The 21116-nt window shown below is 45.9% G+C and overlaps 1 protein-coding gene and 1 long non-coding RNA gene across 6 annotated transcripts in view; one reads left to right on the top strand and one right to left on the bottom strand.

Annotated features, from left to right (window-relative positions):
• Window positions 1-371: 371 nt before the first annotated feature.
• On the bottom strand, window positions 372-17244 carry LOC119566871. Its single transcript, XR_005226334.2, has 3 exons — window positions 15995-17244; window positions 9155-9202; window positions 372-7996 (listed from the first exon to the last, which is right to left on the bottom strand). It is a non-coding gene; the product is annotated as an uncharacterized LOC119566871 (long non-coding RNA).
• Window positions 17226-21116, top strand: part of INPP5A (inositol polyphosphate-5-phosphatase A) — a 408827-nt gene continuing 404936 nt past the window's right edge. For 4 of the 5 annotated variants that reach the window (XM_027819502.3, XM_037905636.2, XM_007053025.4 and 1 more), the window contains exon 1: window positions 17226-17941. In XM_027819502.3, the coding sequence (XP_027675303.1) occupies window positions 17867-17941 (75 nt within the window). In that variant the 5' untranslated portion in view covers window positions 17226-17866. The remainder of the gene's footprint in view (window positions 17942-21116) is intronic. The other variant, XM_043552494.1, reaches the window with a different exon arrangement.

Raw genomic sequence — 21116 nt, 5'->3', positions numbered from 1 at the left:
CTTCCCCTACTAATTCTTCCTGGTTTGTGAGCAGCAGGTCAAGAAGAGCTCTGCCCCTAGTTGGTTCCTCCAGCACTTGCACCAGGAAATTGTCCCTACACTTCTCAAAAACTTCCTGGATTGTCTGTGCACCGCTGTATTGCGCTCCCAGCAGATATCTGGGTGATTGAAGTCTCCCTTGAGAACCAGGGCTTGTGATCTAGTAACTTCTGTTACTTGCCATAAGAAAGCCTCATCCACCTCATCCCCCTGGTCCGGTGGTCTATAGCAGACTCCCACCACGACATCACCCTTGTTGCTCACGCTTCTAAACTTCATCCAGAGACTCTCAGGTTTTTCTGCAGTTTCATACCAGAGCTCTGAGCAGTCACACTGCTCTCTTACATACAATGCAACTCCCCCACCTTTTCTGCCGTGCCTGTCTTTCCTGAACAGTTTATATCCATCCATTCTAATAAAAGCGTGAGCCAGCCAGTAAAGCTATAAAGATAGTGATGAAAGTAAAAGTCAAATATGATTATACTGGAATTGCATAACCAGCATGAGAGTGCTTACTTTATTATTCCTTTAAAGTGGACAGTACACTCTTTCCGGTGGAATGGGAGTTATCCTGTTACAACTGCTTTCCTCTGCAGCAGAGGACAGCTGCACTGCAACAACATTTTAACATCAACAGCTCTGCATGTTCCTGTGAAAATATGCAGGAAACAAGATTTGCTACTTTGTGGAGATAAAGAAGAGTACCATGGTTTGTTTAATGTTTGCAGTTTTATCATTTGAAGAATACTGTGTACTACTGACGACACAGACATATTATTGTTTCATGAATAGGACCTCCTGAAGGGATGAGCTACAAAACAACATCTTACCATCAATCTCACTTCCCCAAGCAGAGTATAGTTAATATTTTACAATTGACGTTTTAAAGGGAGTTGTGGACTTTTAAAAAAATAACTCAAAGCACAAGGTATTGATAATTGTGAATCGAATTACTGATTGCAACATCCCCAACCCTAATCACCAGCACCGAGCCTCTCTTAGGCTGCCAGCAAGCTCCAGCTCTGAATCTCCAGGCCCACCAAAGGGCCCCACCCCCAAACTTAGCCTGTACCTGCCAGCTATACTAACCCAAAACTTAGCTTGGGCCTGCCAACCTAGCCACAGCCCAAGTCTAGTCAAAGCCTGTATCCTGCCATAAACCTATCCCACACTTACCTCCTGGCCTCAAACCTAAGCTTAGTCCAGTCCCCTGCTAAGGGCCCCAAACTAACCCAGGCCTGCAAATTGCCCCCATCCCTAAAGCTAGCTTTCCCCTAGAAACTGGTCCCATTACTAACCATGAACTGGACCCAAAGTAGGATGGCCAAGTGTCTCATATGCTGCTTATTCATTTGATAGCTCTCTCACATATGCCCACATTTCAATTGGATTCTCACACATCAGCTGAGCTGTGGGTCTGCCAGAAATGGCAATTTCCTGTAGTATCTTTGGGAAATCTTACTGTATGAATTTTATGTATCATTGGGCCAGGGATTGTATGTAATTGCGTGGGGGAGGGTGACCACAGTCCCTTCAGGCACTAAGAACAGCATAGGGTGACCTAAACAAATTCACTCAGATTGTAACACCTCACAAGGGGCACCCCCTCCTGTGGAGTCGTGCATATACTAGTTGAGACTGGATTCTTCAGAGGCCAACAGACAAAGAAAGGACTTTTGGATAAATAACCTGAGTTTAAACTGACTCAGGGCCTTCATTCTTACATGGAAAACAGACAGGACCATCTGTCCAAGGGGAGGGCTCCAATCCTTAGGGAAGGGTTGGAAGGACTGACATTGACCAGAGCCTCTGTGGGAGATGGGGGAGGGGATCTCTGCTGAGCATTTTAGCATGCATGTAGCTTCTCTTCTTGTTTTTAATGTTTTCTCCATATTGCTTTCACCTAAAGAATAAATGTGCTTGCTTAGAAAGAGCTGTGTGGTACTTTTATAACTGTGGCAATTACACTGTTTATAGCCTCTCAAGAGAAGGCAAAGCAGGCCTGCTTAGGCAACTTGACTTTGTTGGTGAATTCACAGTATAGGCAGGGAACTGTGTAGCCTGGAAAAGCCCCAGTGATGAGGAAGAGAGATGCAAGTCTCTGCCCAAGAGAGGTGACAGCTGAGGTACTGGGAATCTAAAAATGGGTGCCTTGCAGGACCACAAGGGGAATACAGGTGCAGTTTCCTTGAATTGACAGTAGGTCTTTGCCTGCAGTTGCAACCCCAGGCTGTCTAAGGATATGTCTACAATGGAGTGGGAAAGGGTGATTTCCAGCTCAATGAGGCATACCTCTGATTGAGCTAGTGCGCTAACAACAGAGACGTGTGGCCATGGTGGTGGAAGCAGTGGGAGAGGCTAGCTTCCCCAAGTACATAGCATCTGGGACAGGATCATACTTGAGGCAGCTAGCCTTTCCTGCTGCTCGCATCACCACAGCCTCATTGCTATTTTTAGTGCACCAGCTCAATCAGAGTTAATGCTGGTATCTCTCCTCAAGTTGAAAATTAAATCTCCAGCTCCAGTGTAGACATACCCTAGCATTGCTGTGGAATCTGCTGCACCGATGACCTTTCTACATCCTATCTTGCTGCACCATGTGGGTTCCCAGACAGCAGCAGCAGCGAGGAAGAGGCAGGAAAGGGTACTGGATAATGTGAGAAGCCCATTAGTGGCTGCAGACTATCTCAGATGACAGGTTCCTATAGTCAGTAACTCCCCAGCAACAGCAGCAAACGACATGCAATGCCTCCACCCTGGCCTAGGAAGCCCCACCCTCTCTAACTCTAACCCTGGGCTAAGGAGCCTCATCACCCGCAGCCCTGCCAGTGTTGCCAATGCTCTTGATTTCATTGTAGGGCAATTTTGGTGTCTCTTGGAGCCCGGATGGAGATAAGGCCAGAAGCTCCACTCCTCATATCATTTCCAGGCCTAACCATGGGACAGCCCCTGCTGAGTGGCTGTTTTCTCCACTTACCCATTTCCTGCGGAAGAGAGGCCAATCACAGCTGCTGCAGGAGGGTGGCAGAACTCTTGCCCTCCCCCCTCAGGTGCAGAGGGAGCAGCATACACCATGCTCACAGGAGGTCAGAGGGGAGCAGAAAGAGTCCTGCAGCTCTGGCCAGCCCTGCTCCCTCCTGCCCTCTTGTGAAAAATGGGTCAGCCTGCTCCTCTCCCCTCCATCCCGTCAGCATCTGGTGAGGGGAAGAGCCCCTGGAGCTACACGAAAGCAGAGGTGCACTGGGGGGTAAGGGGCAGGGTGTCTAATTAGTTGCAGAGGTGGATGCTATGGGAAGTTGAGGGGGGATGGCTCAGAACTAATTAATTAGAATGCAGGGGTTGGGGAGAAACTGGGAGCAATGCACCATGAGTCAGCTGAGAGAGCTCCTCCAGCAGGGGCCCCAATGAACTTGGGAGAATTGGCAACAATAATTGTCATATGTATATAGTGGGGGATGGACCTGGGGAGTTAAAAAATCAAGAGACAGATGGCAAAAATCACAGTATTATCTTTTTTTGAAAAAAAAAAAATTATTGGGGGGTGGGGGCGTTTGACCTATTATTTTCAGATTTCTGGGACTGATAATACTCCAAACCCTGGCCTCGTGCCACCAGCTGGGTCCTCACCCTAACCCTGGCCTCGTGCCACCAGCTGGGTCCCCACCCTAATCTTGGCTAGGTGCCACCATCCGGGGCTCCACCCTAATCCAGTGTTGGGAATTCTTGTGATTTTTATGACAAGTAATGCAATTCTGGCCCCTGCTGGAGCTAGCCTTGTGATGACACAAGAAGCAAGCCTTCAGTAACTTGTTTGTTTTCTGACAGCCCCCTCTGATTGGCTGCATTCCCTGTCCCCTAGTAAAGAAGAGTCAATGACTGCCACATGCAGGAGGCAGGCAAGGCTCTTGCCTGCTCCCCTCAGAAGCCAGAGCAGTTTTGGGGAAGGAGAGGGACGGGGGGGGGGGGCGGGGGAAGGGGGTTTAGCTGACACCATTCTTACCAAAGGGGAGTGGGAAGGAGGGAGCAGAAAGCTCAGGGTGGTTTATGAACAATAGGTTAGCTTCTGTGTAATCTGCTCTTCCCTTGCCCCCCTCTGTGCTTACCACACCAAGAGTGAGAAAGGGGAGTGAAGATCCCCGGAGCTGCCTGCCTGCCTCGCAAGCTGAAGATCTTCCACAGCTCCAGGAGGAGCAGAGGTGAGACATGGAGTTTGGGTGTGTATGTACAGAGCTGCCAATCAGCCACACAACAGTTGACGTGTGGCTAGAGACTGGGACAGATGTGAAGGCTGGAGGGCACTAAATGAACTGATGTAGGAGGGCAAATCTTGTTTCTTGCTATAAATTGGCACCACTAATTTTCACATACACACACTGGGGATGGCAGAAATAGTTCAAAATCATTGAAACATCCTTAAAAAAGCCTCATGATACTGTGGCCAATCTCACGATTTTTTGGGGGGAGGGTCTGACTATTAATTTTTAAATGTTGGGAATTTGGGAATTTTGGTGGGATGATAAACGGACTCCACCCTAACCTTAGTGTGGGGGACACAGCTGCCACCAATGCTAACCCCAACTTTAGCCAATGACCACCAACCAACCCTAACTCTATCACCAGCCAAACCCCAGACTAACCCTAGCTTAAGGCCACCAACTAGAACCAGCCTCAAGCATGGCCATGGAAATGTTGTGGACCCTGGTCTAAATTCCATCCCAGGAATCCTTGTGAGCCCGGGACCTAACACCAGCTTGATGAACATGACCAGACCCTGGCCCAGAAAACTGTATGAATTGCAACCCTCACCCTGGCCCTGGGAACGTATGCCTTGTAACTCTGGGCCAGAGAGCCTTACCTGCAATGACCTTAGCACTAGGCAGGGAGCCCCAGGGCCCCTCAAATGATCCGTAGGCTGATTTGTGCTATCATCCATAACCCTAATGCTGGTCCAGGGAGGCCTATCATCCCTATAACCCTAATGCTGGCCCAGGGAGGCCTTTCGGCCCCACCCCAAGCTTTGTTGAGGGAGCCCTCCAGGCCCCAGTGTTGATTCTAGCCCCGATAAGTAGGGTTGCCAATTGTAGTCGGATATATTCCTGGAGATTTCATCATGTGACATACTCTCAATGAAAGATTAATCTTTACTTTCTGGAGACTGCAGGACAATCCTGGAGGGCTGGCAACTCTACCAATAAGACCTAATTGACTCAATATTACAATAGCCCAGGGATCCCTACAATAATTCATTCTGAAAGTCACCAACAACCGTAACGCTAAACCTAGTCCAAGATCTTTGCACTGCCTGAAGTGTAACCTTTTCCCAGATCTTTCAACTGACCCAACCTACCCTAACCATACTCAAGGCTTGGCTTGATATCTAACCCTACGACTGGTGCAGCTATGAGACTGAATACATCCCCTAACAGTCCACCAATCTTTTCTAGCCTTACCCTCAAGTCACCTGGTGAGCTAGGTTCATGCATTTTTGAGGGATTGGGACTTTGTGCTTGAAGGCCTGTGCAGGATACATAAAGAAATCCTACTCTGTCAGGAGATAAAAAAAAAAAGTAACAGAAAACTAAGATCACAGAAGGGTTCATTGGCAACTGCTGGCACATGAATGTTTATATGGAGCTGCTGGCTGATTGATTATCATTCATCAACATCTCCACTTCTCTGCTCTATAGGTTGCCTGATCAAAGCCACTCCAAACAAAGCATTACACAACCTAGGAAACTAATAAATAAAAATGTTTGTTGTGAAGTAGTTAGAGATTCTCCACACAAGAGGCCCTTACAGTAATCCACAAAAGCAATTAAATGAAAAGTTCAGACACTTGACGGTGCATACAACCGCTGCATCATACAGACTCTGCACTCTGACCATAGCTCTGCCCCCTAGGGATGCTCGCCTTCTAACACCCCTTTTATCTGGGTACTTCTGCACAGAGCTCTTTTCCAAGGTACCTTTCTGATAAAACCAACTACTACGTCAAACATCCACAACTACTAGTGTTGTTGCAGTGGGGGAGATAACCGTGCCCATATTGACATTCTGCACATACCCCTTTACCGCATTAAGACCATGGTGTGTGGTCTGTGGTTTATGGTTGCTGAAGTAAGGGTAAGGTGAGTGCCTCTGGGTGTACAGCTAGGAGCTATGTACAGTTGGGTGGCTTATGTTTTAATTTCCTTGCTTTGTTAGTTAGTGTCAGATATGTTGTGTGTATAGCAACCTTAAATGCTTCATGATGAAGTGTGTGCATGTGTGTTTGAGAATAGTATAATAATCAAATCCATTAAAAAAAGCACATACTCAAGAATGTCACATATTAACAAACTATAATGGTGAGTAGATACTAATAAAGCAGGATGTTTTCTTATTAGGTCAAAGCCCTTCATTTCCATTTTAATGTCATCTATTAAAGTTGTCTGATAATAATATCTAGCTGTGGAAAATAAGGGAGTTATGTGTATAATTATTTTTTTGCAAATAGCACATGCACCTCAGTTTACCTAGTTGATATTATACTATCTGACTGCAAGGAGTTAAATCAAAGTAGGCTGCTGGAGGAGGGGAAGAAGAGGAGAACAAACAGGAAATAAAACCATGGCAAAGATAAGGTACAGTCCACAGAATATCAAGGGTCATTGAAGAAACAATGGGGAAACTATTGATTGGAAAACGGTCTTACCTGGCTCCAACCCGGCTAACAAGGTTTACTCTTTCCAGATCTAAGCCTAGCTTCAAAACACATTGCACCTCAGAGATGTTAGAGTAGGAAAAAAGAGGGGGAAGTGTTGAGTGGGTTGTCAGCAGCTGCCCAGGAAGGAGATGCTGACAAAGACACAGAGAAAGGGAAAAACTGCAATGAGCAGACCCTTCTCTCTCTCTCTCTCTCTCTCTCTCCCAAACATAGATGGAGGTAACTGGGCTGAATGGAATTTACCAAAGCTTGCAAGGAAATATTAAGGTTTAGGTAAGGGGAAATACAAGTATAGACCTTTGTTTTATCCCTTTCCTCTACTTGCTATATATCTTTGGATGAATTCAAAGGCAAAAAACTATGTTAATGTAGAGTTAAGATTGCTTGGTGGTATATTGTCCCCTTGCAGAATGTTGAATTGAGTAAAAACTCAGACTTCTGAAAACCAGGAAATGCAGTTAAGGTTGTCCATCCAAACTTAACTCTGTCCTCTTTTAGCAATGCTTCAATTTGCCCTGTTAACACAAATTTCTTTACTTTGCAAACCCCACAGTTGCTGAAATGTACAAGCTATTCACCTCCTTTTACAACCCATTCACTCTCAGCCACAGGATTCCATCTAACATTATTAAAGGACAACAATGAGGGAAAACAGCTGGGCCTCTTGGGTTAACATGGTTGAGAAAGGGGTTGCCCCCCCAGAGATGCAATCCAAGAGTGGATGGATCACGTGGTTTGACCCTTCGAGAAAGGTGCAGGAAGCCAGGCCTGTCACCTGAAGGATATGCTCGAGAAGGGCTGAAAGGGGCCTAAAGTGCTGCGTGCCCTGTAACCATGTTACTAGCTCTTTTATAGATATATTAATAGGTGAAAGGGGAGAGATTATACTGTATTTTGCAAAGGATTAAAATTCATGTAATCCTTTGATCATCTGCAGTATGAAACAGTGATATTTGGTTAATGTATTTTCCAGTAGTACTGTATTTTGTGTTTGTAAGTAATGTACTTCCATGATTATGGCCTTATATTTTATATCCCACCCTTAGGAGCAGGTAGTTTATGGGTTTCCTGTTGCATATCTAGAGCTGGTTCCTTTGTCCCCCTCCCGCAGGAAGAGTTTCTAGCAGAGCAGCTGGGACTCTGGTTCTCAGCTCCTTAGTGTTGATATGATGAATGCTGTCCCCTCTATCCATCGGCAGCACCTCCTCTCACTTGGAACCAAAGGCAGGTGATGAATTTTGAAATATATATCTAAAAATCAGAAAATGAGAGCTACTCTTTAAACAGAACAAAACGACCCTATAGAACTATTAGGGATTGTTTCTTAATTTAAAAATTGGTAGGGGGAATGAACTACCTCTTCAGAGCATCCTAACTCTGTCAGATCTGTGATGTTATGAGAGTGAAGAGCACTGTGGCAGCCAAATGCTAGGAGCAGCACAGGTACAGAAGATCTGTGAACCAGTGGAGCTTGCTTATTGTCAAAAGAAAAGGAGGACTTGTGGCTCCTTAGAGACTAACACATTTATTTGAGTATAAGCTTTCGTGAGCTACAACTCACTTCATGATGAAGTGAGCTGTAGCCCACAAAAGCTTATGCTCAAATAAATGTGTTAGTCTCTAAGGTGTCACAAGTACTCCTGTTCTTTTTGCGGATACAGACTAACATGGCTGCTACTCTGAAACCTGCTTATTGTCAGTTGCTCAAGTGACTAACATGCTGGGTGTCTTTAGAAAAAACAATCCAAGCCACCTCATCTTTTTTCCCTGGGAGCAATCTGCAGTGAACAGGGATTCAGAAGCCAGTAGCAGGAGGAGCTTTGCTGAAAGGGACCTAATTTGTTTAAAAAAAGAAAACTTAGGACAAAACATCCTCATGTCCACCTCGCTTGCTCCAGAGGAGGAAAAGAAGAGACAGACAGGGAAATAATGAACTCAGAGCTTGCAAGATATTGATGCCTGTGAGTAGGAGTGTGACACTCTATACCCCATGTTCACCACTTTTATATGTTTGATATATTTTGTACAAAGAATGCCTTGTGAGATATCATTTGAAAACTCATAATCTGCTGAATATTGCTATCTTGTTGAAATGGGTGTAACATCACTGCATGTAAAAATTATGAAATTTTGCTATAGGATTGTTACTGAAATATGTTGTAGCTCTGGGTAATGCCCACAAATCATTTTCTCAAAGACAAGGACATGCTGGCACATCAGCAAAGTGCTAAACAGTCATTACCTATTTAATTGACTATTCACTGGCAGGGGGGAGGTATAAACAAAGAATTTACATTTTGTCCCCAAAACACTTCAAACTTCCCATACACAGGATACCGTTAGTCTACACTCTGGCTGAGGAGGGGTTACCCTCAAAGAGGGGAGTGGGATATAAAATGGGAGACTGACCTCCACCTCACCTCTCCCCTCCATCTCTACTCACAGCAGCAAGATCACCTGAAAGACAAAAGAAGCATCATTGAACTCGGGGGAGTGATCCTGGCCTGGAGGTTTTCCAGCCAGCAGACTACTGTAGGCTTTTGGTGAGACAAAGTCCTTGTGTTTTTCTATTAGCCTTGGTAAAGTTTAGGAATTTGCTTGCATGTTTATCTTTTTATTTCTTTTTGTAACCAATCCTGATTTATATGCCTCTATACTTGTAATCGCTTAAAATGTATCTTTCTCTAATTAATAAACTTGTTTTATCTTCACCAGTGTGCGTTTGGATTAAAGTGTGTGGAAAAATCCATTTGGGATAACAAGGCTGGTCATATATCATCCCCAGTGTTGGAATGAGGGACTTCTTATGAGTTTGCACTGTCCAATAGAATACTAAGCAGTACAAGACACATGTTTCTGGGGAAGAGGGCTGGGGCTGAGACTATGTGGGTGTTGCCCTGTATATAATTTCTGGATAGCTGGGAGAGTATTCAGCTGGGAGTGATTTTTACATGCTAGTGGCTGTGTGTGAGTAGACCCTGGGGAGGTGGTTGTTTACCAGCAAAGTAGTGTAAAAGGCACCCCAGGCTAAGAGTTCAGGGGACACTGCTGTTCAACAGTCCAGACTATACCCTGGGGAATGTCACATGGACTTAGAACACTTTCTTCACCTGCTTGTTTCTCCCATTAGGCAAAAGAAAAGTGGTCACAATCTTATAGTCTTAATGCAGGTGAAACCCCATTGGAGTCAGTGAGAGTTCTGATCAAAGTCATTGGGAATTTTGCTCATGTGGGAACTGCAAGATTGGTTTTGTTAACAGAGTAAAAGATTGACCATATTTATTTAGTTATTAAGTTACAAAAATGACTGGTGGACTTTCTTCGGACTGAATATGACTGCTAAACAATTTTTTCAAACTGAGAATAACCCTTCTTTACCTATATGAGTAAGCAGGAAGCATAATCAATCAGCTGAGTCGACTTTTTTGGGATCATGAGTGATCCTGTGCCAGGAGTGGAGAAGGAAGGTATCACAAGATAATATCAGTTCTTTCAAGGAATCAGAGGGAACTTTCATTTTTTGAATAGCTTCTTCTCTCCATTTCTGTTGCCAATCATAGCTTTCTGCATTTGCCCAATTTAACACATGTATTAAAAAAAGTTAGGTTATGTAAAGCCGTGTTCATATACTCCATCCTTGATTCCCTCTAGTCTGGTTTCCGCCCTCCTGTGTTACTGGAAGTGGTCTCACCAATGACCCTTTCCTGGCTAAATCTCAGGGCCTCTTTTTTGGTCTTTAGCCTCCTCCACCACTTGGCTGCTTTTGATATCACTGATCTAACTCTCCTTCTCTTTGGCTTTTCCTGACGCCTACCTTGCTCCCCTCAGATCATTCAAAATAATCACCATCTTAACATCATTCTGACCATATAGCCCCTAGGAAAGAGTATACTGACCCTTCAAGGGTCAGCCTGGAGTTCACAGATCAGCCAGGGTGCAATTTAGGACACTCCCTGCTCTGCCCCAGTGACCTGTTTAAACAGAAAGAGGAAACTGAGTGGGGGGAAAGAGCCTAGAAGCTGAATAGCCTGCACAAGGAGGTGATCTCTCTCCAGCTCCCAGGAGGTTAGTCTGACCAGGCACAGTGACTGTGTTTTGGATATATAATTTGGGAGATCTGAACCTGGGTCCTGAGGTAAGGGCGTTTGATTTGTTTTTACATGTACTCTTTCTCTGGGGCTTCAGTAAAGGCGATACTTCTTTTCACTAGTTTGGTTTGGCTTCTTATTGCTTTGATCTGTGCAAGCAGAATGGTTGATACCCAGTGAGGTGGGGCTCACCTGCAGTGCCATATCTGGCCAAAAGGAGGTGCTTAGGGACGCCCACCTCTTTACAATCTCCTTTGAGAGCCTCTTTTAATGATTAATTATTATCATTTGAATTGCAATCACATCTAGAACAGAGGTCCCTAAAGTGTGGGGTGCACCCCCCTAGGGAGCATGGAGGACCCTCCGGGGCCCATGGTGGGGCCCAGGCCAGGCCCCACAGGGGTGGGGAGGGAGTGCCACCCAGCCCCTGCCAACCCCCAGCTCTGCTTCGGTCTGGCCCCCAGCCACATCCCTGGCTCCCAGCCCCAGCATGCCTGGCCCCATCCCCAGCCTCAGCCGCTGGCCATGGCTCCATTTCTGGTCCAGGGCCAAGGCTGGTGGCAAGGCCGGGAGTGGAGTCGCACCTCGCTGCGGGCCAGCTGCTGGTCCCCACCGCAACCCAGCTGTGGCTCCGCTCCCACCCCCACCCCTGCTGCAGCTCCTGGCTGCGGCCCCGGCCCAGACCCACCCCCAGTTGCAGCCCTAGTCTTGGCCCCCTAACTCCTGTCTTGCTCAGGGGGGGTGGGGAGTCACAGACAGGGTAAGGGAGGGTACTCAACTCTCAAAAGTTTAGGGATTGCTGACCTAGAGGTTCCTAGGCTCCCCATTTTCATTGCATTAGATACAAATTACTTTTGCTTATCTATGAAACAAGATACAAACTACTTTTGCTTATCATATCATAGTCCTTCCACCTTTATCTTTCTTTTCTTATATTGCTCCACCGCCCCTTTCCGATTGCTGATGCCATCCTCTATCACCTGTCATCTGGTTTTCTCCTATGCATCTTTCTCATTGATTTCACACCCGTTTTCCAATTTATAAAGATCATTCTGGAAATCCTGTCCTCCAAAGTGAATACAACCCCTCCTATCTTAGTGTCCTCTGCAAATATTGTAAGCATAATCTCCTCTCCATCATTTAAGTCATAAATGAAAATATTGAATAGTGCTAAACCTAGGACAGAACCCTGCAGGACCCCACTTGGTACATCCTCCCAGTTTCACACTGAATGATGGGTAACTATTCTTTAAGAATAATCTTCCAATCAGTTATGCATCCACCTTACAGTAACTTCATATTGCCTATGAGAATGTCATGTGGGACTGTGTCAAAAGCCTTATTGAAGTCCAGATATATAATTTCTTCTGCTTCCCCTCTATACACTAGGCTGGCTACACTGTCAAAGAAGGAAACTAGGTTGGTTTGGCAGGATTTGCTCTTGACAAATTTATGTTGTGTATCACCTTATTATCCTCTAGGTTTGATCAGATTAAACAATAAATCTGTTTCAATATCTTTCTGGGTATGAAAGTTCGGCTGAGTGGTCAAGATAGGAACTATGTTTGCCCTTCTCAAGTGGTCTGGGACCTTAGCTGTCCTCCATGAATTTTCGAAGATAATCACTAATGTTGAGAGATTGCTTCGGCTAGTTCCTTAAATACCCTAGGGAGAATTTCATCAAGTCCTGCTGACTTAAAACTGTGATGGCAGGATCATGTTGAGATAACAATGTGCGTGCTGCATCTTTGTCCAGTAGTTGCCTCAAGGGTTCACACACAACTGAGAGGCTTGGAAAAAATTTTTTCAGAAAGTTCACAAATCCTAAGGGCTTGTCTACACTGGCAATTTACAGCGCTGCAACTTTCTCGCTCGGGGGGGGAGGGAGGGGGGAACACCGCCCTGAGTGCAGCAAGTTTCAGCGCTGTAAAGCACCAGTATAGACAGGGCACCAGTGCTGGAGATGGTTTTTTTAGAGTGCTGGGAGAGCTCTGCCACGACTACACGAGCCATGTTAAAGCGCTGCCACGGCAGCGCTTTAGTGTTCCTAATGTAGACTAGCCCTAAGTGTCTGAACTGATTTAACATCTTTAGGTGTTGGCATCTACTGTATTGCTCTTTCCTTTTGTTATAGCCTTTGGGAGGTCAGCAAATGTCCCGAGAAGGATACTACAGTGAATTGCAATTTCATATTGTATTTATTCAATTTCAGATACTTCCCTGGCACTTTCTCGTTGACAAGTGAGGTTCTGGTCATGATTACCACAGCTTCTGCCATGCTGTCCCCACGTTGGTATGCTAGAATATCATCAGCTGTGATACTGATCCCTGAGAGTCCTGTTGGTATGTATTGCGAATAATGTTGATTATTTTCCTGCTGGAGATTGGATCCCAAGAGGCATTCTCATCTATCTGTATCGACCTGCTGGTGTCCAATATGCCGCAAGGTACCAGCTTTCTTTATCTAGTACTGCTACAGGGAATGCTACGCTGCATTGTCTGCTCTGGATATGTTGGTTATTTTGCTTGTGTGTCTATTTTGTGAAACATTTGTCCCAGGAGGAGTGTCAGTAACTCCATGAACTAATTTTTAGCTGAAAACAGGGTTTCCTGTATTGTATGTTCTACCTCAAATTTCAGCCTTTATGCTTTTCCTTGGTATTCTTTTTGCAATTTACACTGTCTTAGTGGCATTGCCATTGAATAGTTTTAATTTGACTTTTCTTGGTTGCAGTTTTGCTTTTTTCTTCTGCCTAATGATGAGGAATTTTTGTAGCTTAGCATATTCACTAATGGCCCACTGTGTATTTGGCATTTAGTATCCTATTTGTGTGCTGCTGTCTTCTCTTTGCATGTGGTGCTAGTCTGAGCATTATATACCATTTATTTTTGCTGAAAGAACAGGAGTACTTGTGGCACCTTAGAGACTAACAAATTTATTAGAGCTTAAGCTTTCGTGGGCTACAGCCCACTTCATCGGATGCATTCCATGTAGCCCATGACAGCTTATGCTCTAATAAATTTGTTAGTTTCTAAGGTGCCACAAGTACTCCTATTCTTTTTGCAGATACAGACTAACATGGCTGTTACTCTGAAACCTGTCATTATTTTTGCTGGGTTGCACTGCATTAATGTCATACGTGCAAAATCTGGTGCTCTGTGTTACTGATTCCTTCATATGGTGCAATTTTTTTTTCTTTGCTTTTCTCATCAGCAAGCTTCGGCATAATGATTTTTCTTGGCACAATTATGGTATATAACCCCCTTACGTAGGGCATTTTTCCATACTCATGTTTTTCTCTACAGTTACCTTGCCTCCCCCACTCCCTGGTCTTCCTTTGTGTTTTGTTTGTCGCTTCTACTTTGTATTTGTACATTTACTTTTGCATGAATGTTGGTATATTTTTCTTTGTGTTTTACTACTTTCCCTAAGCTGCTTGGTGAATTATCTGTGTGTCTGCTCCACTTATTCTCTGCATTTGGATATGAACTTGTTCACTAGCTTTGCACACATCTATAGCTCTTGGTAGAGTTATTGGGGGCTTTCTAGGCATTTGCATTCAAGTGTCTGTATCTTTCATCCCTATTACTAATCTATCCCAAATTCATTCATCTTTTAATCTTTGATAATCAGATGAGTCAACCATTGTCCAGTAGCCTGGCAATATTCTGATCTATTATTTCTCCAGATTCTTGATCACAATTGTTGAAGATACTTTTCATGTACAACATTTTTTGTGGGTTGAAAATTATTTTGGGGGCACCACTAGGATTTTACACAGGTCCTACTGATCTGCTGCTGATATATCTAGATGCTGTTGGAGCATATGTCAGCCTTTGTCCATTACAATGAATGTATAGTGTGGCTGCTGGCTGTTCTTTTTTTTGTTTCTGTGTTGCTATTCTGTAGTTTTCTGTAGTGGTCTAAAGAATGTCCAATTGCTAAACATATCTCCTTTATGTCCATCTACTCAGGGACAGGAATCCGGTATGCTGCTATGATTATTGTTTCCTTTTGTGTGGTTTTGTTTAGTTGTTTTTTTTGTTTCTGATTTCCTGTGCCTGTAGGCGCCAACTCACTTCTGACACCATGTTCAGTGTTCAAGCATAATAGAGAGAAAGCTAAGACACTGCAGTATTCAGGTTTGATTCCTTCCTCCACACATACAGTCCTCTCTTATCAAGCACTTTCGGAAAGTAGAATTTTTTACATTCTTAGAAATTATCATATACGTAGAATATGATAGTATGTTTAACACCCCTTATTGGGAAGTTACCTACTGTAACACTCTCTTTACAAATTATAGTTGCTATTATCACACTGATATTGACACTTCTTCCCAGAATAGCTTTACAGGACATCTGAAATAACTCTGATTCCTCTTTCTTATCCTCTCACTACAATTCCCTTAGAGTAATGGAGAACCAGTTTTCACACTGGAACTTACATTTCATTTGTCAGATTGTGTAGGACTTGACCTCCATCTAACATGTAAACCACTATCCCAATGGAGGGTCTTTCTTTCCCAAACAAGGAGGATATTCTCATAGACACTTCATTAAATCAGTTAATTCTCACTAGCTTTTATGATGTCTTGTACTGTCAAGCCTTCCAGACACACTCTAAGCATCTGGTCCAGCACTTGAATTTGTGCTAACAGAAGACATAGATTTCCTTCTGTATATATGAATTGAAATACAAACTTTGTTTTTTCTTCTTTGTACAATGCTTTTCTCTGTGCTTAAAGTGGTCTGAAAAAGTGTGGGTGAGAGTCTCATTACCCCATCTGCCCATCCTTCTGCCCAGCAATTAATTCTGTCACAAACCCCAAATCAATCCTGTCCCCTCAGTCCTCACACATCAGTTGTGGCCCCACATTTGTTCTGCCTCCCCTGCAGCTCCTGGGGTTCTTCACTCCTCTCCTCAAGCCTGGGAAGGGGCTTCGGGGGTTCTTCACCCCGCTCTGCCCCTTCCCAGGCCAGGTGTTTTAGAGAGGAAGGAGGAGCAGAGGGCCATCTCATTGCTCATTGGAGGGGAAAAGGGAGCAACACCATGCTGAGCTGCTAGGTGTGGTTGGCTGCTCTTCCCAACAGCAAGTGGGGAAGACAGCCAAATTCATCGAATAAGGTGATTTTGGCCCCTGCTGGAATCATTACTTACTTGTAATCCTGCTTCTCTCAAGGTGTTGTGATGAATCTGTGAGCTCCTAGAGGGCAGTGTTAACTTCCAGCACAACATCCTGCCAGTACAGGACTCCATACTTCATCCAGCACTGGGAAGGGAGGGAACCTGGCTCAGGAGGGAGCCAGAGGATGCATTGAGCAGGAGCAGTAGGTCAGAGGCAGCCTGTGAAGAGAAGGCATGAGCTGGGAGAGAACGGCTAAGCAGCAGCCTGTTGTTGGCAAGGGGGCCCGTGCTAGCCCCCTTGATAGTTGAATACTTGAGAATACCTGCAAATGGGGTGACAGGACTGAAAGAACTGAACTCTGGGTGACTGCAGGCTAGTGTGTGATTGCTTCCTTCAGGGAGTGTCCCTGGTGCTAGGCAGGAGGAGCTCTGCTTTCATAGCATAGGATTGGGAACTAGTGTGTGTTGGGTTTTTGTCTTTATTTGGATAAACATTAAAACAAACATACAGAGGTTAATTGGACTGTTTATATCGGGCAGCCCCACTAGGGCAATCCTTTGTTGTTCATGAGACTTTGAGTCTATATCACCATGGGCTGGAACCTTGAGAGCAAAACTGCACCTGAGACCGCACCTTAATTCCCCCATCTCTCAAAGCGTCCTGGCCTGCGTCATTCTGAGACCAACTGCCACCAGCTCAGTGCATCCAGAACATTCAATTTCAGTTCCTTGAGGAGCAGGAAGCAAAGAGGTCCCCAAATGCTAAGTGTAACAAATGTCCAAAGAGGGTGTATAGAATAGGGCCATAATGTATATAATTCAGAGAAGCAGTATTACATGTAATAATAATAGAACAAAATGCTTATATAGCACTTATCATGTGCTATACAAAGGAGATCAGTATGATCACCCCCATTTTGCAGATGGGGAAGCTAACACACAGTGAACCAACGTGACTTGCCCAAAGTCACCTAGCAGGCAGTGGCCAAGCCAGTAATGGAACCCAGGTCTACTGAGTCCCAGCCTGGTGCTTTATCTACTGAGCTAGAGTAGGGGTAAAGGGATCTGTGCATGGACCTGTATGCCAATGCCCGAACCTTCCCTCCCTCAACAGGGAGCCAGGAGGGGCCTCAGCCAGTGATAAACCACAGATCACCCACAGACAGGCACAGAGGGGGCTGCTGGTGGGGACACGCCTGCCAGTCGCTCTCCCCCCGCCCCTTGGACAGCAGCAGGGAGCTAGCTGACGTTGCCCTTTTAAGAGCAGCCCCGTCGTGTCAGGCCTGTGACGTCAGAGAGCGCAGAGCCCTAGTCCCCGCTGCCTCTGTTATTGCAGCCAAAGGCTGGGAGTAGCAGCAGCGGTAAGGGCAGCTCTGGCTGTGCCGGGGGCTTCGCGCAGTGCCGCTGCCCGGGCGCGTGCGGGGAGACCGCTGGAGCCCCTTCCGCAGAGCCTGGCCATGCACAGGGATTCAGCCGCCGCCGCCGCCACCAGCAGGAACTTTCCTGGCGGGAGCCTAATGGCTGCGAAGGGGGAAATCTAAGAACAAAGTCTTCGCCTCCAGCCCGGGAGCCGGGGAGAGGGTGATCCGGCAGCAATGAGCCCAGGGGCTGCTTGGCACTGATGTCTCCGTGCCTCCCCCCGGCGGGAGGACTGAGAATCCCTCGCTTACCTTCCTGCTCCTCCCCTGGCGCGCAGCCGAGCGAGTGAGCGAGGCAGGGGCGGCAGAGGGGCAGCAGCTCCCCCCGGGGGGCTTTGAAACTGACTTGGAAACTTCCGCGGGGCCAGGGCTCCCCCGGCCCGCCGGCCGCACCCCGCCCACCCGCCGGCGTTCCCACGGAGAGCCCGCTTCGCCCCGGGTTTGGGGGCGGGTGTGAATTTGTAAACTCTCCCCCCCTGGCGGTGTCATGGCGGTGAAGGGGGCTGCGGCAGGTACCGGAATGTTGTTAGTAACAGCCAACGTTGGATCCCTCTTTGATGATGTAAGTAGCGTGGCTGGGGGTGTCTGCACACCGGCTGGGAGGGAGGGAGGCGGGAGCCCAGGTTGTCGCTGCCGCCCGGGGCGTTCCTGGGTCCCAGCTCGCCCGTGCGGCGCCCGAGCCCTTGGCCGGGCTGCGCGGAGGATGCCGGCTGTGCGGGGGTGTGTGTGTCTCTCTCTGGGGCGGCGGAGGTCCCGGTGCATCTCCCCGGAGTAGCTCGGAATAACGAACAGGATCCCAGGCTGCTCACTGTCTTGGTGGGTGGGTTTTGCCCGGTCCTAGCGCCCTGCCGCCCGCTGGTTCTTCTACGGCGAAGGGGGTAGGGGCTCGGAGCGCCGCCCAGCCCGAGCTCGGGGGCGGGCTTTGCACGGGCAGCACCAGCGCTAGGGCACTGCCAGGGGGAGCACCGGCCAGTTGCAAGGTTCGGGCTCGTCCTCTGAGCCACCCCGGCGGCGGGAGGGGCCTGGAGAAAGGGCTCCGGCTCCAGCTGCCTCACCGGCCCGGGGCGGGGTGGGGGGCGTCATCTCACCGTCACCGCTCCTAGCGTGGCTCTCACGGGCGGGTCCCGCACGTACAGGCGGGCCGGGGTCGGTCCTGCCTGCCGGGCGTGGGAAGCGACTGCCTCCGTGCTGCTGCAGCCACCTCTTCCCCGCACGCCCTGCCTCGGGGCTGGGGAAGCTTCCCAGCCTCCTCGCAGCTCCGCTGTCCCGGTCCACCCCCCCCATTCCCGGCAGCATGCAGCAAAGTCTGTGCAGTGCAGGGCCAGCTAGCCTTCTGCCTCCTCCCCACCCGCCCCCCTGCCTGAAGCAGGGCCCTTCCTTGCCGGGGTGGGGGAAGGATTCACTGCTTCCCATGCATCCTCCATTCCTAGATAGAAAACTGCTAGGGTCTGCCTCTGAAGACCCCGGAGCGGCAAATCCAGCGCCTCAAGGCTTGCTCGCTGGGGAAAGTTTGTTTGTTTATCATCAGCCGGTTAGCAACAGTGTGTCATGTTCACTCCGTGCCCTGGTGACTTTGTTGTGTTTCTTTTTGTTTATACACGCTCCCCGAGGACTGTATAAACGAAGTAGACTTCCAAGTCGGAAATGCCAGGGAAAAGGTGGTAGCTGTCAATGGGGCGTTGCTGTTAGAGAAATTGTTTCACGTATGAAAGGAATAAAGGCAAGAGTGTGTTAGTGCTTTTTAATTAGAAACTACAAATCGGAGATTGACTCTCATTTAAAGGATTAGCCATGTTCATGTACACACACTCCTCTACACTTAAGCCTTCAGAGAGCTCTGTGCAACTCAGTGAAACTGCTGTCAAGCAAAAGTAGTTTTCCTTTCTGTAGCTTTTAGAATCTGTCCAATTATACATATATTTTTAAAATCAGAAAGGCTTGGAGTGATATCTGGTGATGACTAGTTTCAGAGTAGCAGCTGTGTTAGTCTGTATTCGCAAAAAGAAAAGGAGTACTTGTGGCACCTTAGAGACTAACAAATTTATTTGAGCATAAGCTTTCATGAGATACTTCATTGGATGCACGAAAGCTTATGCTCAAATAAATTTGTTAGTCTCTAAGGTGCCACAAGTACTCCTTTTCTTTTTATGGTGGTTGTGTATGATAAATCTGTTTTTATTTAGCTAATATTATTGTATTTTTGTAAATATTTATAAGGTGTTGCACTTTTTTCCATAAAACTTGACTACTTATTCGTTTTTAAATGCCCTTTTCCCCAGCGTTGGTGTATTTTATGTCAGCTGTTTTGTTCTCCTACCAGTAAATTTGTAAGTTGAATATTTGCTGAAGGTGGACTTTTGTTTCTTTGGAGGCCTTAGTTAAAATGTCAAGGTAACCAGAGTAATTTAGTCTGCAGCAAAATGCTTTCTTGGAATATTATTTATACTCTTCTAGGTTTTTTCATTTTTTCTTAACATATCAAGCAATATATCATGGTCTCAGATGATACAGTTCCTTAGCTGTGGTTCTGAAGCTTCAGAAATAAAACCTTACATTGCTTTCATTCTCACGGGGGAGGGGGAAATCTACTGCATTCCTTCCAGTAATCTCAAAAATGCTGCAACTCAGCTATACTTCCCCTCCCCCCCCCAATATTTTTTTACATCATGTCATGAAAATATAATGCTTTAATTTTTGTTTAGCGCAATATATTATTCACAGAAATATTTTAAATATTTTTCCAGAGGAAAAAATAATATTATAGCACTTGACATGTCTAGGATTAAAAAGCAAAGAGGAGAAATTTTGTTTGTAAATTGGCAAAAGTTAGTTTATCAAAATGCTTTAAACTGCACAACCTTCAGAATGATAGCTGGGATAACAGCCAGGGTTCCGATCCTGCAAGGACTTACATGTACGGGGTGAATTCTGGTCCCTCTGAAGTCAATGGCAAAGCTCCAGTTGACGTTTTGATGAAACCAGGCTTTCACCCACGGCAAACGGAGTAGTCCCATTGCCTCACAGCTCATAAAATTGAGAACATGCGTAAGTCTTTGCATGATATGGAGCCCAAGATTCTCTTAGTTGAAGACTGTAGCCAAGTGAACTAACATTAGATTTGCCTCATGTTCATGTGTTATACTCAAATCATTGTTTAAGTGTACCTCAGTGAGCAAGTTCCAGTTTTTTTGTCGTTGTCATAATTAAAGCAAGTGGAATTTCACCATTCATAGGACACTGATAGATGCCTGCATTAAAGACACAGTTAGTCTTTTAACTAATTTTATTAAACACAGTTTGAATTCAGCCTACATTTATTTTAAAATGCACATGTATTTAGTTTTGTATTATAAAAGGAATATGTACAAAAAATGGCCTTGATCCTTCATACTTTTACTCGGGTGAATAACTTTATGTACATGGGTAGTCTCACTGAGTGCAATACAATTATAAATGCGTTTGCAGGACCAGAGCCTGAAGTGGCAAAGTAATTAGTCTCAGTATGCTTTCTCTCTTCAGAAAAATACATGCTAGAGCATTAGCTCAGAATGTGTTATGTAAATTCTCCTACGGCTGGTAGGGATTTTATCTCTTGACTTTTGAGCACTGTCATTGAGGTAATCCATGTCTTGAGATTCAGTGACTGCCTGGAAGCTCTTAATTTGTGTTGTAGGAGGTGTTAAAATTCTTAGAGGATCTGAAGCATTTTTATTATTCATTGAAATGTACATGACACC

This window comes from Chelonia mydas, chromosome 7 (assembly GCF_015237465.2).
Source record: "Chelonia mydas isolate rCheMyd1 chromosome 7, rCheMyd1.pri.v2, whole genome shotgun sequence".
Classification (NCBI taxonomy): Eukaryota; Metazoa; Chordata; order Testudines; family Cheloniidae; genus Chelonia; species Chelonia mydas.
Note: the sequence above shows the minus strand (reverse complement) of the source record. Positions and strands in the feature narration are given on the sequence as shown.